This window comes from Pteropus vampyrus, unplaced genomic scaffold (assembly GCF_000151845.1).
Source record: "Pteropus vampyrus isolate Shadow unplaced genomic scaffold, Pvam_2.0 Scaffold42, whole genome shotgun sequence".
Taxonomy (NCBI): domain Eukaryota; kingdom Metazoa; phylum Chordata; class Mammalia; order Chiroptera; family Pteropodidae; genus Pteropus; species Pteropus vampyrus.
This window is the reverse complement of record NW_011888823.1, coordinates 3,151,563-3,166,529: the sequence shown is the minus strand read 5'-3', so window position 1 is coordinate 3,166,529 and position 14,967 is coordinate 3,151,563. Positions and strand designations below refer to the sequence as shown.

Below are 14,967 nucleotides of genomic sequence, written 5' to 3'. Positions count from 1 at the left end.
AGTCTCGAATTAGGCGTGGAGGTTCCCGTTCCCCCGTCTTTTCCTCCTTTTGCGATGGCTGCGGGAGCCTCTCATCCACTCACCGCTGAGGTGCCTGTCTCTCCCTAAGGTTGCTGTCTTCGTCGTCCCTCCGGCCTTTTTTCCTGCTCAGCATCTCACTTTTGGCCTATTTTCTGCTGGATCTTTGGCAGCCTCGCTTCCTCCCTGACGTCTCAGGTGAGTGTAATTTCCTTCATTCAGCGAGCCGCATCGTGCACTTGCTTTGTGGCTGACCCTGCTGGGTGGGTTGAATGGTGAGGGCAGTGTACAGCAGGCCACCTGCCTCCCAATCACCAGCACTCCCCCAGTTAGGAAATCGAGATTTACCCCTTTCTCAAAATTAGTGTTACTCTTGAGTGTAGTTAAGATTATGGATTCTGTAGTCAGATTGCCTGGGTTTCATTGCCTGCTTAGCCATTTACCATGTGTGTGACCTTGTAAAAGCCAGTCAATCTCTGTTTGCCTCAGTTTCCTCATCTGTAAAACGGGTAGTAGAACTCATTTCATCAGGAGGTAGACATTAAATTAGTTAACACATGTTATGTGTAGAGAGTCACTCGTGATAGAAATTATATGAATGTTAGCTCTCATTGTTTTTCTTGTTGTCCATGTATTTATTTAATAGGCCTTTTGGAGCAACTAGGTGCCAGGCTGTGTGTGAGTTGTTTGGATGTAAACATGAGATGTGGTTCCTGTGTTTGCAAAGGGTAAAGTCTAAAGAAGACAGACGTGCAAGTGACAAACTATGTAATGTTCTCTGCAATAGGCGTTTGAAGAAAGTGCTCTGGGACAGCAGAGAAGGGGAAACTATGTCTGCCTTGGGGTGTGTCTCCCAGAGCCCATACCACTCAGTAACTTGTCCCCCTCCTCTTTCTATAGCATCATCCCCAGAGGAGCCACACTCCGACAGGTGAGTGCAGGCCATTTCTTGAAGACAAATGCTCAAATCCTGTCTTACATTGGTGCCAGTGTCACCATGGTGCAGGGCAACACTGCAGCTTCTGTAGGCGCAGACCCCAGCATAGTGATTGGAATAGCAATGAAGTTGGTCCTAGGTTTCCTATGTAGGTGTTCGTTCCTGTTCCTTTTGGGGCAGAGGTTTTGGGAGCTCTGGGCTTTGCTTCCCAGGATCAGGACAACCTCCCTTTGGGAAGCGGGGTTATCTATTTCCTTAGACTAAAGATCTCATTGGCATTCTCAGAGAGATTTGAGTTCCTAGGAAGCTGGGGTCTGAGGCCTCCAGGGGTCATGTCATGTCTCCCCAGTGAGGGTGCGGGGTCAGGCGCCCGGCCGCACCTGCTGAGTGTGCCCGAGTTGTGCAGATACCTGGCTGAGAGCTGGCTCACCTTCCAGATTCACCTGCAGGAGCTGCTGCAGTACAAGAAGCAGAATCCAGCTCAGGTAATCTCCCCTACATCATACAACAGTTCTCTACACTATGAGGAAATAGTGGGAAGGAGTGACTGGTATTCTCTGGAGGCTGAAGGAAGAGACCTGGTACCTTCTTGAGGCAACATTCACAGCTAGTCGCCTGGTAGAGGAGGCATTCCGCCTCAGGGAATAAGCTCTGGTGTTCTGACACTATTTCCTTCCAAAGCAGACCAGTGTGAATTGTAGGTGTTTGGTGATGTCTATTGCAAACTTCCTGAATTGGTGGTCTTGGGCATTCTCTTGACTAGCCTGGATCACCGCATTCCTAGAGGGCATACCCCTCCTTCCACCAGCTGAGCAGTAATTTCTTAACCCAGATGAGTGGGGTGCATACCTCACTCCACAGTTCTTAGACTCCACTCTTCTCTGCAGTTCTGTGCTCGAGTCTGCTCCGGCTGTGCTGTGTTGGCTGTGCTGGGGCACTATGTTCCAGGGATTATGATTTCCTACATTGTCTGTGAGTAGGGTCTAACCTTTTCCTTTCCAAAGCCCTTTCCTTGTCTTCTTTTCCTATACTGACCTAAAGAGAGGACTGTGCTTTTTCTCTGCTCCCATTACCTGTTTACAGAGATTTCCAGGGTATGTTACAGTGTTAGTAACAGTGGAAGAGTCATCTGGGGAGGAGGGCAATGGATGTGAGGGGAAGAGGTTAGCACAGCCTCAGAAAAGAATTTTGTCCTTCCTTCAGCCCTTCCTGTTTGAATAAGGGCCCTTAGGAAATAGGCATAGGGAGCTCTGAGTGGATGCTCTAACCCCTAGTGTTGAGTATCCTGCTGTGGCCCCTGGTGGTTTATCATGAGCTGATCCAGAGGATGTACACTCGCCTCGAGCCCCTGCTCATGCAGTTGGACTACAGCATGAAGGCAGAAGCTGATGCCCTGCATCACAAACACGACAAGAGGAGTAAGGCACTTCTGTAACCCAGGGGGGAGGGCTTTGGCTTATGGCTCATGAAATGCCCTGGAATTTAGATACTGTCCAGTCCTTTGGCTATGTTTGTCCCCCACCACTGTCCTTGCTTGGTCACTGCCCTACTGCTCTTGCTTCTCTAGAGCGGCAGGGGAAGAATGCACCCCCCGGAGATGATGAGCCACTGGCAGAGACAGAGAGCGAAAGCGAGGCAGAACTGGCTGGCTTCTCCCCAGTGGTGAGGTCCAAGGGAGATGGGGTGTCAAGTTGAAGGCTGGGGGAATGTCTCTACTCTAGAATAGCCACCTCTCAAGGGGGTGGAAGCCCGTGGAGGGGTGCTCCTAGAAAATTGATTCTCTTATTTCTTCACTTGTTGTGTTCATCCTGGTTCTCCTGCAGGTGGATGTGAAGAAAACAGCACTGGCTTTGGCCATTACAGACTCAGAGCTGTCAGATGAGGAGGCGTCTATCTTGGAGAGTGGCGGCTTCTCTGTATCCCGGGCCACAACTCCACAACTAACTGATGTCTCAGAGGGTAGGGAAGCCCTTTGCCCCTCACAGTCTTCCTGTTCCCTGTCATGGGGTGCTGGCTGTACTTTCTGATTGTTGCCCCCATGTTTTCTTTGGGGGAACTGACCCTCTAATTCTACTTCAAGCTCCTTAAAGGCCTTTAACCTAAGGCTTGGTCCAGCATCCCATTTCTTGAGTTGTCATCTTTGAGCCTGTCAGCCTTTTGTGGCCATTTAGAACAGCAGGCCCATTCCTGATGCTTAGTTTTCTGCACAGATTTGGACCAGCAGAGCCTGCCAAGTGAGCCAGAGGAGGCCCTGAGCCGGGAGCTGGGAGAGGGAGAGGAGTCAGAGTTGGCCCCTCCCGAAGACCTGCTGGGCTCCCCTCAGGCGCTTTCAAGGCAGGACCTGGACTTGGAGGAGGAGGAAGTTGTGGCAGCCAAGGAGACATTGCTTCGGCTCTCATCTCCACTTCACTTTGTGAACACGCACTTCAATGGGGCAGGCTCTCCCACAGATGAAGTGAAGCTCTCCCCTGGAGCACCAGTGGAGACGCTGAGCCCAGAGGCAATGAGTGGTGATCCCACCACTCCCTCCAGCACCCTGTCACCCCTACTTTGCCTTGCTGAAAGTGACCTGGTTCCCTCCCCTTCATTGCTCCCACCTCTTTCCCAGAACTCACCCCAGCCCCTGCCTGCCCCTAAGGAAGAAGAGGCACTCACCACTGAGGACTTTGAATTGCTGGATCAGGGGGAGCTGGAGCAGCTGAATGCAGAGCTGGAGTTGGGGCCGGAGATATCCCCAGAGCCCCCTGATGCTCCACCCCCAGGGTCCAACACCCTTTCTCTGATACAGTCAGACCAAGAGGCTCAGGCCGTGGCTGAGCCATGAGCGATGGAAGGAATTGCAGGCACAGTAGGGTTTCCTGGCTAAGGATGTCAGTGTCTCCTCCTTTCCCTACTATGGGAGGGGCAATACGTGGGGAAGCTGGCTGTCAGATGGTAGCCAGTCCACCCTCTGCCTGCCTGCCTGCTGTCCTGGGCCTGGTACAGTACCTGGGATAGGTTTTAAGTTTGTAAATAATTTTACATTTGGGTTAGTGGATGTAAACAGGACTAGGAAAGTCCTTCCCACAGCCTGCATTTGCCTCCCTGCCTCATCTCTATTCTCATTCCAGTCTGCCCCAAGCCCTGGTGGTCTGTCCCTTTCTTTTTCCTCCTATCCTCAGGGACCTTTGCTGCTCTGTCCTCGTGTCCCACTTGGTTGTTTAGTTCAGGCACTTTATCATTGCTCTCTTCTGTCCTGCACTCTTCTCTGTTTTATTTCCCTGCTGTGTCCTGTCCTTAGCAGCTTAGTCCCCACTCTGCCAGCTCCTCCTTTCCTGGCTGAACTTTAGGGAGGTTCCTGTCTCAGAGGTACAGACTAAACCTGAGGTGGTGAGTCAGGCCAGTAGTTGAGCACTTAGGTCACTAGCCAGTGGAACCTCCACTGCACCTTTGGCCTGGTTCATCTCAGCCTTTCGTGATACAAGAGCAGAGCCGGGATCCCATAGCACATGCACCAGCACTGCATTAGTGAGCAGGAGCTCTGTCTGGTGGGGATGAGGGGCTTTCTAGCTACCCCCAGGGGAAAAAAGGAGACCTGCTTCTCTAGGCCATGGGTAGTTCAAGAGTGGCGGGGCCCCCTTCTACGGTCAGGAAGTGGATAGTAACATCTGCAGGTGTTGACTGGAAAAATAAAGTGTTGATTGGCTAGAACTGCTGCTGCCTGCCTGCCTTCCTCACTGCAAACTGCCACACTGTCTCCACCTCACCCCTTACCTCCTTGTCCCCAATATTGCCCGTGGCTGTTTATTTACATGGTGCAAAACAAGGCCAGAAGCTAGAATTACCCTGACAACCCTAATGCTCTTAGCCATCTTCCCTGACAGTGTGATATGTTCAGTGAGATTTAGCATGTGTAAATAAAGTGTATACAGGAGGAAATTGCTTTGTCTTCCCAATCGATAGAAATTTTGGGACCATAACAATCATTTTCTACTATGTTGCCTATAACTTTAACCATCTGTCTACATGCTAATAATTAACTTGCTCACCTCTGATTTATCTGTACTGAGGGAACTAAAGCAGGACCAATACCTGTATCAAAACTGATTTCAGACCAAGGAACACCAAAAAAAATCATATCTAACACTAGTTGAATGCATATGTGCTTGGCACTCTTCTAAGTGATTTACACTTGTTAACTCTTCCTCATAGCCCTGAGGTATATACTGTGATTAACTCCATTTTACAGACAGGTTAATGTTCCTGAAGGCCACTGTTCCAGTATATAGTGGAGCCAAGATCTAAACCCCAAGCCGTTTGGCTCCAGCAGTCACACTGGAACAGGAAGCACCTGTCCATTAATGGGACACAAATGGGAAGATGCTCAAGGACATGGAAACTGGAGAACCAATCTAATATCTTGGCTTCACGAAGAATGGATGCAGCAATCCTTGCTCTTTGGGGAAAAACAGAAAATCCAGAACTAAGCGGATGGCCTCCTTTATGAGTTCACATCCTTGGCCTTCAGCTGAAGATATGGGGCAATGGTACTTGACTTTATGAGGTTGAATCCCATGCCACATCTAAATATTGAGGATTTTTTTCTTTCCATTTGTTTCACATTTGCTGAAGAGATAATCTTTCAGGGTTGATTGAGGCCCTGTCCACTGCCACCAAAGGAACATGAACTTTGAATCATTTAGAGATTTGAGAAGAAAATGGGAAAGCAGTTTTATGCAATGTACAAGCAATTAAAGAAAATAGAATTAACCAGTCAGAAAGACAATGGCTACCATATGACTCATCTTTAATCCATTTTCTTGTTAAACTTGAAATTTGTAGAGCCAGAACCCTGTAGTTGGATCAAAACATTCACCACAGGTTTGGAGTTTCAGGACAGTCCATTCTTGACATTCACCCTGGTCTGATGGTCACTACATATTTGTTTACATTTTTTTTTCTACTGTCAGGTTTCCTGGCCATTTCCTGCCCCCAAGATGAAAAGAACAAGAAGAAAGCTTTTTATATGAGTGAAGGAAAACAGAAATGTGAAAACTACAATTAGGCTAAGCAAAAATCTACTGTAGAAGTACAGGCTGGGAAAGAAGAGTTGATTACATGTTTACATTGAGGGGAGGGCAGTGCATTTTAGTTAACTATACATTCAAACAGCTAATAGTGTAATGTGGCTGCTCATAAAGTTGATTTTAGAAAAATAATACATTGTACTGTGCATAAGTTAGAATAGTGCCACACGTTAGCTTTCTACACTTGGGGCAAGTTGACAAATTACAGTGTACACATGAGAGGATCTCCAGAGGTGAAGGCTGAAGATCATATGTTGAAGGAACTGAGAATGTTTCAGCCAAGAGGAGAGACCTGAGTTGAGTCACAGTTATCTGCCTTCATTTGAAGGGTTATCTGAAGGACTTCAGAGGGCAGAAATTAAATATTTGATATACAGAAATTGTTTTTCTGATCAAGGAATATTGAAAAAGTAGATTTAAATGATCTTTAAAAGTGCAAAGATCAAGTACAGAGATTCTAAGAAGTGCTAATTCCATCACGGAAGGACAATATATCACTATGTCATTTTGCTTTTAGTGTCCAACTAAAGTACCCTTGGACTTCCTCCACCTGCTCTGTTAAATATTGGTTTTTTGTTTGGTCTGTCACTGGCTCACTTCTTTGCACTCTGCCTGGGCAATCACTTGTTAACCCATCACTTTCCATTCATATGCTGATAACTTCTAAATCTTAACTCCTTTCCCAGAACTTCCATTTAGGCATCTCCACCTGAATGTTCCATGGGTACCTTCTATTCAACATACCAAAACCAGACACATATCCTCTTTTCTCTGTGCACTCTGCCCCTCACCTCCCCTAAACAGGCTTTTCCTGTATTTGCTGTCTTGCTTGCTGGCATCACCAACTATGAAGGCCAACTTCTTCCACATCCCACATCCAGTCAATCACCAGTTGCTGCTAATTTTATGTCCAAATTATTTCTTGATTCTGTCACCTCCATGACAGCCCTGATTCACAACCTCCTCATCTCTCACCTAACCCACTGCAAGTTTCCCTGTCCACACTCTTTTCTCCCACCTAAATTCATGCCCCTAAAAATGGCTAGATTATTTAAAAATACAAATTTGATGACCTTTCTGCTATTTAGGAAAATAATACCTACATTGTGTGATGCATAAGTTAGAATACTGCCAGTTAGAATACTGCCACCCGTTAGCTTTCTACACTTGTGGACAAGTTGATTAATCAAGATTAATCAAAGGCTCTTTTCCTACAAGACATCATCCAAGCTCCTTGATATCATTAAGAGGCCTGAGATGTGCCCCTGCCCTGTCTTGTTCTTTATATTACAGCATCAAACCCCACAGCTTGTCTTCTCTGCTCAGCTGTGCTGCCCTCCACAACCCCTGTTTTACACACACACACACACACACACACACACACACACACACCCTGTAATCCTCTGTTTGGCAAACACTTCATGTGTCTTTTAAGATGTACTTCAGGCCACACCTCTTCTATGAAGCCTTCCCTGATGTCCCATGTCACCTGTCCTTCATATCAGACCTGCTCTTCTAGTGCTCCCTTCGTATACTTGTTTTTTGTTGTTGTTGTTGTTTGTTTTTTTACATATCTATTTTACATAGAAGCTTCATTCTACATAAGTATGGTATATGGGTTATATAGATATATGTGTATATGTATAGCTTTCACTATACTTACTACTCATTCTTGAGGGCGGGGACTATGTCTTAATTGTCTGACTATTCCTAGAGCCTAGCACAGTATTTGGCACATAGTAGACATTCAATAAATGAATGTTGGACTAAACTGAACTGGAATTCTAACTATTGAAGCAGTCAGTGTCAGTAGATTATGGTGGTTGGTACATATCTTTTGACAGTGAACATCTCGCCTTTGTTATTGTTCTAGAGTGAATGGTAGCTAAATTTAAATAACCCACAGACAGACCTGTGAGCTCTTTGTTCCTTGACTAGATTAAAGGCAATGAAAATGATCTAAATTTGGAGATTCATATTTACTGGTTTTGGAGCTAGAGGCTTTTCTGAGTTTAAGGTGAGCTTGCCCAAATAGCTTGATCTTCTGTGATTACATCGAATTATCATATTATTTCAAAAACAGTTTTGACCATACTATTTAGACTCAACTAAATATTTTGATCAAAATAATCAATTACATGTATTAGTGCTTGCTTGAAAAAAAAACATGACTGCAGAAATAGAATAAGGTTAAAAGAAGTCTAGGGTTTTTTTCTTTTTAAATATAAAAAGTGAGTTGACTCTGAAAATGTCCGTTTCATAAAAGATAATGAAAAGTTGAAGAACTATTCAGGATTAAAAAAGGAGACCGAAGAGACATGGCAATAAATGCAAAGTGTGATGTTGTATTGGATGCTGGGTGGGGGAAGAGAGTTACTATGAAGGACACTATTGGGACTACTGGTAAAATTTGAATGTGGATTTTATATTAGATAAAAGACTGTAGCAAGATAAAATTTCTTGAATTTGATCATTTCACTTCGATTATATAAGAGAATAGCCTTGTTTTTAGAATACACGTTTTGAATATTTTAGAGGTAAAGGGTTATGTTTCCTGCAAATTACATCGAATGGTTTGGAAATGTAAATAAATGAGTATACGAATGTATGATGTGTGGGTGTAGAGAGAATGATAAAGCAAATGTGGCAAAATGTTGGGAAGAAATACATATGATAAAAATAACAAATTTACTATGCAATGGATAAATACATTGTAGCATATTCAGATAACTCAATAGAATGAACAAGCTACAATTAAGCACAAAATGTGGGTGAATCTCATAAATGAAATGAGTAAAAGAAACTAGACACAGAAGAATATGTGATGTACAATTCCATTTATATAAAGTACATTTATATTGTTAGAAGTCAAGATAGTGGCTATCCTTGAGGGAAGGGGAGCAGTGACAGGAGGTGTCTTCTGGGGTTGGTAATGTTTTATTTCTTGATCTGAATGCTGGTTATGTGGAAGTGTTCAATTTGTGAAAATTCATTGGCCCCTACACATTTCTGTATGTGTCTTATACATCGATAAAGAGTGTCAGTACCAAAGTGTATTGATTATCTATTTCTGCATAACAAATTACGCAAAAACCTAGCAATTAAAACAAAAAACATTATCTCACACTGTTTCTGAGGATCAGAAATCTGGAAGTAGCTTAGCTGGGTGTTTCTAGTTCAAGGTCACCCATTAGATTGCAATGAAAGTGTCAGCCAGGGCTGTGTACAGTCATCTGAAGGCTTGACTGGGGCTGGAGGATCTGCTTTCAAAATGGTGCACTCACAAAGCAATTAGCTAGAAGCCTCATTCCTCACTTGCTCTTGGCAAGAGTTCTCAGTTCCTTATCACACTAATTTCTCCCTCTGGCTACTTGAGTGTCATCACAACATGATAGCTACCTTCCCTAGAACAAGTTATCTAAGAGAGAACAAGAAGGAAACCACAATGCTTTTTACAACCTATTGTCAAAAGTCACACTCCATCACCTCCACCATATTTCATTTGTTAGAAGGAAGTCGCTGAGTCCAGCCCACACCCTTAAAGTGAGAAGTAACAAAGAATTTGTGAACACGTTTTAAAACCATCACACCAGGTTCATCTGGAAATTACATTAAAGGATTTGAAGTCACAATCTACACATTAAAAAAAAAAGAAAGTGTATCAACACATGAACAAATTTAGTAATAACTAATAATACATACAGTTAAACAACTAATAATATACATTTATTAAATTATTTAGTATATGTCATTCATAGATCTAAGCGCTTTACATGTATCTTTTTATGTAACCTTCACCACCACACTTTAATGTAGAAACCCATTCCCATTCACCCCATTTTACAGATGAGGAAATTGAGGCTTAGCGAGGCAAAATGGCTTGTCCAAAGTTGCACAGCTGGCTGTGATGACAGTACTGTTTTTCTGTATTCTGGTGTTCCCACATATCCTTATATTTTAAAGTACCAAAATAGAATTCTAGTTGAGGTCAAATCATTCATTCAATGTTAGAAAAATATCTAAATTCTGAATCATTTATAAATGAGGTATAGCTGCGTTAAAATTTTGAACACACAAAGGTCTATTTGTCTAGGAAGCATTGTTGCATTCCACAGACTTCAAGAAGAGGGGAGAAAATGCAATGGACACAATAAGCTTTTATGATAAGAATATATTTTTTCTAGTCCAAAGATACTTCAAACAAGCAGAATTAGGAACGGAATGACATTAAAATTAATATAGGTTCTCTGCATCAGAATCTCAATCTACTTCATGAAATTAAAGAAGATAAATACAAATCAGAAATTTTCCATTTGATACAAAAACTAGAGCTTGCTAGAAATAAAAAAAAAAATCATATCCACCTAGAGGAACAAAAATATTTACTCAAAAAGATCTCGAAGTTATCAAACAAGAGATGATATTATTTAAACAAGAGTCAAAGAAGTATATTTGAAGTTAAGTTTATAACCATCTCTTCACATTCTCTTGAGTAGTATAAGACTAGGAAGAATTTTTTCGGCAGCTAGAAAAATTTACTCGAAAAATACACTTAAAATTTAACAGTACCTTTATTATAAAATAATACCTTTATTATTTTCTTTAAATCACTATTTTAAAAAGAACAAATAACTTTATTTTCAATTATTTATTATTACATCTTAATTTTTATTGGTTTAGTTTTTACTTTAATGTTTTATTAATATACATGCTAATAATTTATGTTAAAATAATGTACAATTAATGACATGTAGTTTCACATTTAGCATATGTGTATTTGTAATACATATGTTTGTCTTTCAAAAGTATTAAGAAATTTTACTTTCTAAAATGCTGAACACTTTGCTTAAAAATAAATTATTGTTTTATGTAAGATAAATACTGAAATACCAGTGAAGCCGTTTTGCCCTGATCTGTCCATCTCTAACAAGTAGTACTTATTGGCACTAGAATTTGAACTCAGTCCCAGTTTTATACTTCGTCTAAATCAGGGTTTCTCAACTATTGGCCGACTATATGTACTTTGACATTTTGAGCCAGATAATTCTTTGTTATTGGTGATCGGGACTGTCCTGTTCATTGTAGAATGTTTAGCAGCCTCCTTGGCCTCTACTCATTAAATGACAGTAGCACCCTCCCCCTACTTCACCCCTAAAATATTCCCTGGAGGCAAAATTTCCCCCAATTGAGAACTAGTGATCTAAATTATTCTGCCTTCTGGCTATATTGAAAGAATACTAAACTTGCAATTAAGACCTGAGTTTGAATCTCAGTTTTACCACCCGCACATAGATATTTATAAGCACACATTTCAAAACAGAACGAAAATTACCTGGGTATTCAGCTTCATGTCTCTGCCCATCTCTCCCTTCTAGTTTGATATGCCAACCACAGAACAAGTATTTGTAATTCTCCATTGTCACTCATTACTCTTCTGTGTTTGTATCTCTCCCACTCGGGAACATTTTTCCCTACTTTCCACCCAACCACCTGTGACTCATTAAGACTAAGATTTTCTTATCTTTTATTTCCTATTTTCTATTGATTTCTCTTTTTTGTTCTACTTTCTAAAATACTTTCTCAACTTCATATTACAACCATTCTTCTGAATTTTTATTTCTGTGATTATATTTTTTATTTCTAACCACTTTCTTTGTTTTCTGAATATGCTTTTTTATAGTTTCTTGCTCTTGTGATTTAGATGAAAAATCTGCTCTCTGAAGATATTGTATTAATGTCTTCTATTATTTATTTGTATTAATATAGTCTATTTATTTATATATAATATTTATTTGTATGAACATATTCTATTATCACTATTAATATGTTAGATGCAGTCTATTATTATTAATATTATTATATGAATTATACTTTTATGTTCTCTGCATTTGTCCCTGTTACCCCCACTCCTTCATTTATTTCTTTATTTTGGTCTCTGTCTTTCACGGAAGAGACTTCCTCTCAAATCCTGGTTTGCTCCTTCACATATAAGCAGAGGCTTTAAAAGGCCAATGGAATGCTCTCTAGGCACGGGTAGAACTCATTTGTTGGCATCATCCCTGTGGGGTAATTTGGCGGTGACAATCGTCTTGTTGGGAACCCTTAAATGCCAATATCCATGGATCTTTTTTCTAAGGCCTGGGGAATATAAATTTGGCTGCCAAGTGATATAAGGCTATTGTTTCTCCTCCTCTCCGCCCTGAGCTGTGTCTGGTGACCCCCAAGCCCAGAGTCTGTCTAGTTCACTCTCTCTAGAGAACACACCTCCTGCCTTCTGTTGGGGTGGGAGAGGGCCAATCACCTGGCTGCCCACATTAGAGGAGGAACTCTGGGAATCTAACTGTTCCTTATACAGATTAAATTCATCCTTCTATTTTCAGCCCCATCCTTCCATCCTACCTTAGGAGGTACTTGTCGCTTCCCGCCCTGAGCCTTTCCAAGGTTCTGCAGTCCAAGGGGCTGGCTTGTTTCTTGTTTAGCACTTAGATCTTAGCTTTTTCACATCTCCAGTCATCCCTCTTCTTTAGCTTTTTACCTTCCAAAGTATTTTTGTCATACCTCTATGTATTCTTTCTTCATATGTTCTCTTTATTCCTTTGCTGTTTTTTTCCTGGAGTTTGAGAAGGGAGTAAACATCAAATGTATGTGTTCGATTTACCATATTTAACAAAAAGTCCAGGTTTTACCTTCCTTGCCTCTTGGGCACTCGATCCCTTCTGTGTTTTACTTGTGAGGATAATCTATAACGTTTGCACTGTCCTTCCCATGTTCTTCCTGTGGCTGGAATTCCTTCGGCATCTTGCCTGCCTGGAAAACTCTCACTGTCCTCACCAACCTCACTCCTGGGGTGTTACCGGCTGTTCCCATAGACTGGGTGTTACCGGGTGTTCCCATAGACTCCGTACAACCATTAGAGCATGGTTTTCAAACTGGGGGTCATGAAATTAGCGGGTCATGAAATCAATTTAGTGGATGTTAAATAACATTTATTTTATATTTGTATATATTGGAATGAGACATAAGATATATTTCTTACTGTGGGTCAAGTTTGAATAAGTTTGAAAGCCACTGTATTAGGGCACTCTTCACTTTGATTTAATTGTTTATGTGTCTTTACTACTAGACATTGAATAACTTGGGGGTAGAGACCAGGAATTATTCACCCTCTCTATGCCCAGGGCCTTGTGTAAGATCTTAAAAGTCTTGGTTAATATTTAGCGAATTAAATCAAGTATATATATACAATCACTGCGTAACCTGTGAAGTCATCTGAAGTGGAATTCACAGGAGAGGTAGGGCACTCGAGGACAAGTGACTGAGTATTGTCATAAACATTGTATATCACATACCTAAAAGAATGAGGCTGACATCAGAGAAGACAGGGCCATGTTTGTCTACTAATGGCCTAGAATCTAAAGCCAAGTTCCAATCAAAGAGTGTGTCCACCCTCTCTACCCTGGTTATCTTGCTCAGATATTTAAATACCTTCCATACCTTAAAAGGGTGCTTGATTACAGGTATACCTTGTTTTCTTGCTCTCTGCTTTATTGTGCTTTACAGATGTTGTGCGGTTTTTTAGTTTTTTGTTTTTCGCTTGTTTTTTTTTTTTTTTTTTTTTTTTTTTTTTTTGTACAAATTGAAGGCAAGATCCTCCACCAGCAAAAAGTTTACAACTCACTTTGTTGTGCGATGTCTCTGAGGTATTCCTGCATTGATAATCCCACGGAGAGATTGAGGATTTCCCACAAACACTCTGGAAAACCACCACTTGAGATTCCTCTTTTCAACTGTCAAGGAGTTTATAAAGTAGATTTTTGAGAGGCAATGTTGTATAATGAAAGAACAGGGTACTTAAGACGACACAAAAATTCGGATCCAGATCTCATCTCCATAAGCAAGTAACTCAGTCTTCTCAATCTCAGTTTTCTTATCTGCAAAATGAGAATACAAAATATCTACTTCAAAAGGTTTTCATGAGGTATTAAATAAATTAACACATGAGTAAAAGCAGGATAGGACAGTTAACAAAAACAGCTTTTCCTTCCCTTTCTGTATGCACTGCTTCTGTGATCATCAATTGAGAAGGAGGAAAACCATTAACAGATACCATTAAACCAGTATTTGAGTAGAACTGGTCCAGAGACACCTTTGCTGGCATCCTTACTTGGACCTTGTCTGCTTTAAACCTGCTGATACTGAATTAAGAGGTGTCTGGTTGTGACTACACCTGCCACAGTAGTCTCTCCTTATCCACGGTTTCGTTTTCTGTGGTTTTGCTTACCCGCGGCCAATAGCGGTCCAAAAATATTAAATGGAAAGTTTCAGAAATAAACAATTCCTAAGTTTTAAATTGTTCACCATTCTGAGTGGTGTGATGAAATCTCACACAGTTCTGCTCCATCCTGACAGGGACATAAATCATTCTTTTGTCCAGCATATCCATGCTGTATATGCTCTCCTACTACCGAGTCACTTAGTAGCCAACTGGATTATCAGGTCCACTGTCGTGGTAGTACAGGACTTGTGTTCAAGTAACCTCTATTTTACTTAATAATGCCACATTTGCATAACTTTTATTACGGTATATTATTATAATTGTTCTATTTTATTATTAGTTGTTAATCTCTTCCAGTGCCTAATTTATGAATTAAACTTTATTACAGGTATGTATGTGTAGGAAAAACAGTGTATACAGTGGTACTGTCTGAGGTTTCAGGCATTCACCGGGGTCCTTGGAATGTATCCCTCATAGATAAGGGGGAGTCTACTGTAATTTGTGGAGGAGCTGATTTCTGCTGTTCCAGTGGGAGGCTGCAGCTCAGTTTCCCACAGCTGAAGCATAAAGCTGCTTAGCAGGTCTATGTATGCTTTGTTGGTCTACAATAAAAGAGACTTAAGCAGTGTTCCATTGCTAATATCTTCTGACACAGCTCTCTCAAGGTGGAA

General features: G+C 41.4%; 1 protein-coding gene across 2 annotated transcripts; it reads left to right on the top strand.

The window, feature by feature from the left end:
• Nucleotides 1-7: 7 nt before the first annotated feature.
• On the top strand, nucleotides 8-4,873 carry RETREG2 (reticulophagy regulator family member 2). Of its 2 annotated transcripts, none has more exons than XM_023529754.1 (8): nucleotides 8-216; nucleotides 919-949; nucleotides 1,393-1,440; nucleotides 1,843-1,927; nucleotides 2,230-2,373; nucleotides 2,523-2,617; nucleotides 2,779-2,914; nucleotides 3,166-4,873. In XM_023529754.1, the coding sequence occupies exons 4-8, from the start codon at nucleotides 1,909-1,911 to the stop codon at nucleotides 3,777-3,779; spliced, it is 1,008 nt and encodes a 335-aa protein (XP_023385522.1). In that variant the 5' UTR covers nucleotides 8-216; nucleotides 919-949; nucleotides 1,393-1,440; nucleotides 1,843-1,908; the 3' UTR covers nucleotides 3,780-4,873. The 2 variants fall into 2 exon arrangements, with proteins under 2 accessions (XP_023385522.1, XP_023385521.1); XM_023529753.1 differs by having other exon boundaries at nucleotides 1,305-1,440.
• Nucleotides 4,874-14,967: the final 10,094 nt, after the last annotated feature.

Excerpts from the sequence above, each read along its gene's own strand:
- RETREG2 (XM_023529754.1), top strand. Across the intron at positions 2,374-2,522 it reads TCACAAACACGACAAGAGGA|AGCGGCAGGGGAAGAATGCA; the intron begins GTAAGGCACTTC and ends TTGCTTCTCTAG. Across the intron at positions 2,618-2,778 it reads TGGCTGGCTTCTCCCCAGTG|GTGGATGTGAAGAAAACAGC; the intron begins GTGAGGTCCAAG and ends GTTCTCCTGCAG.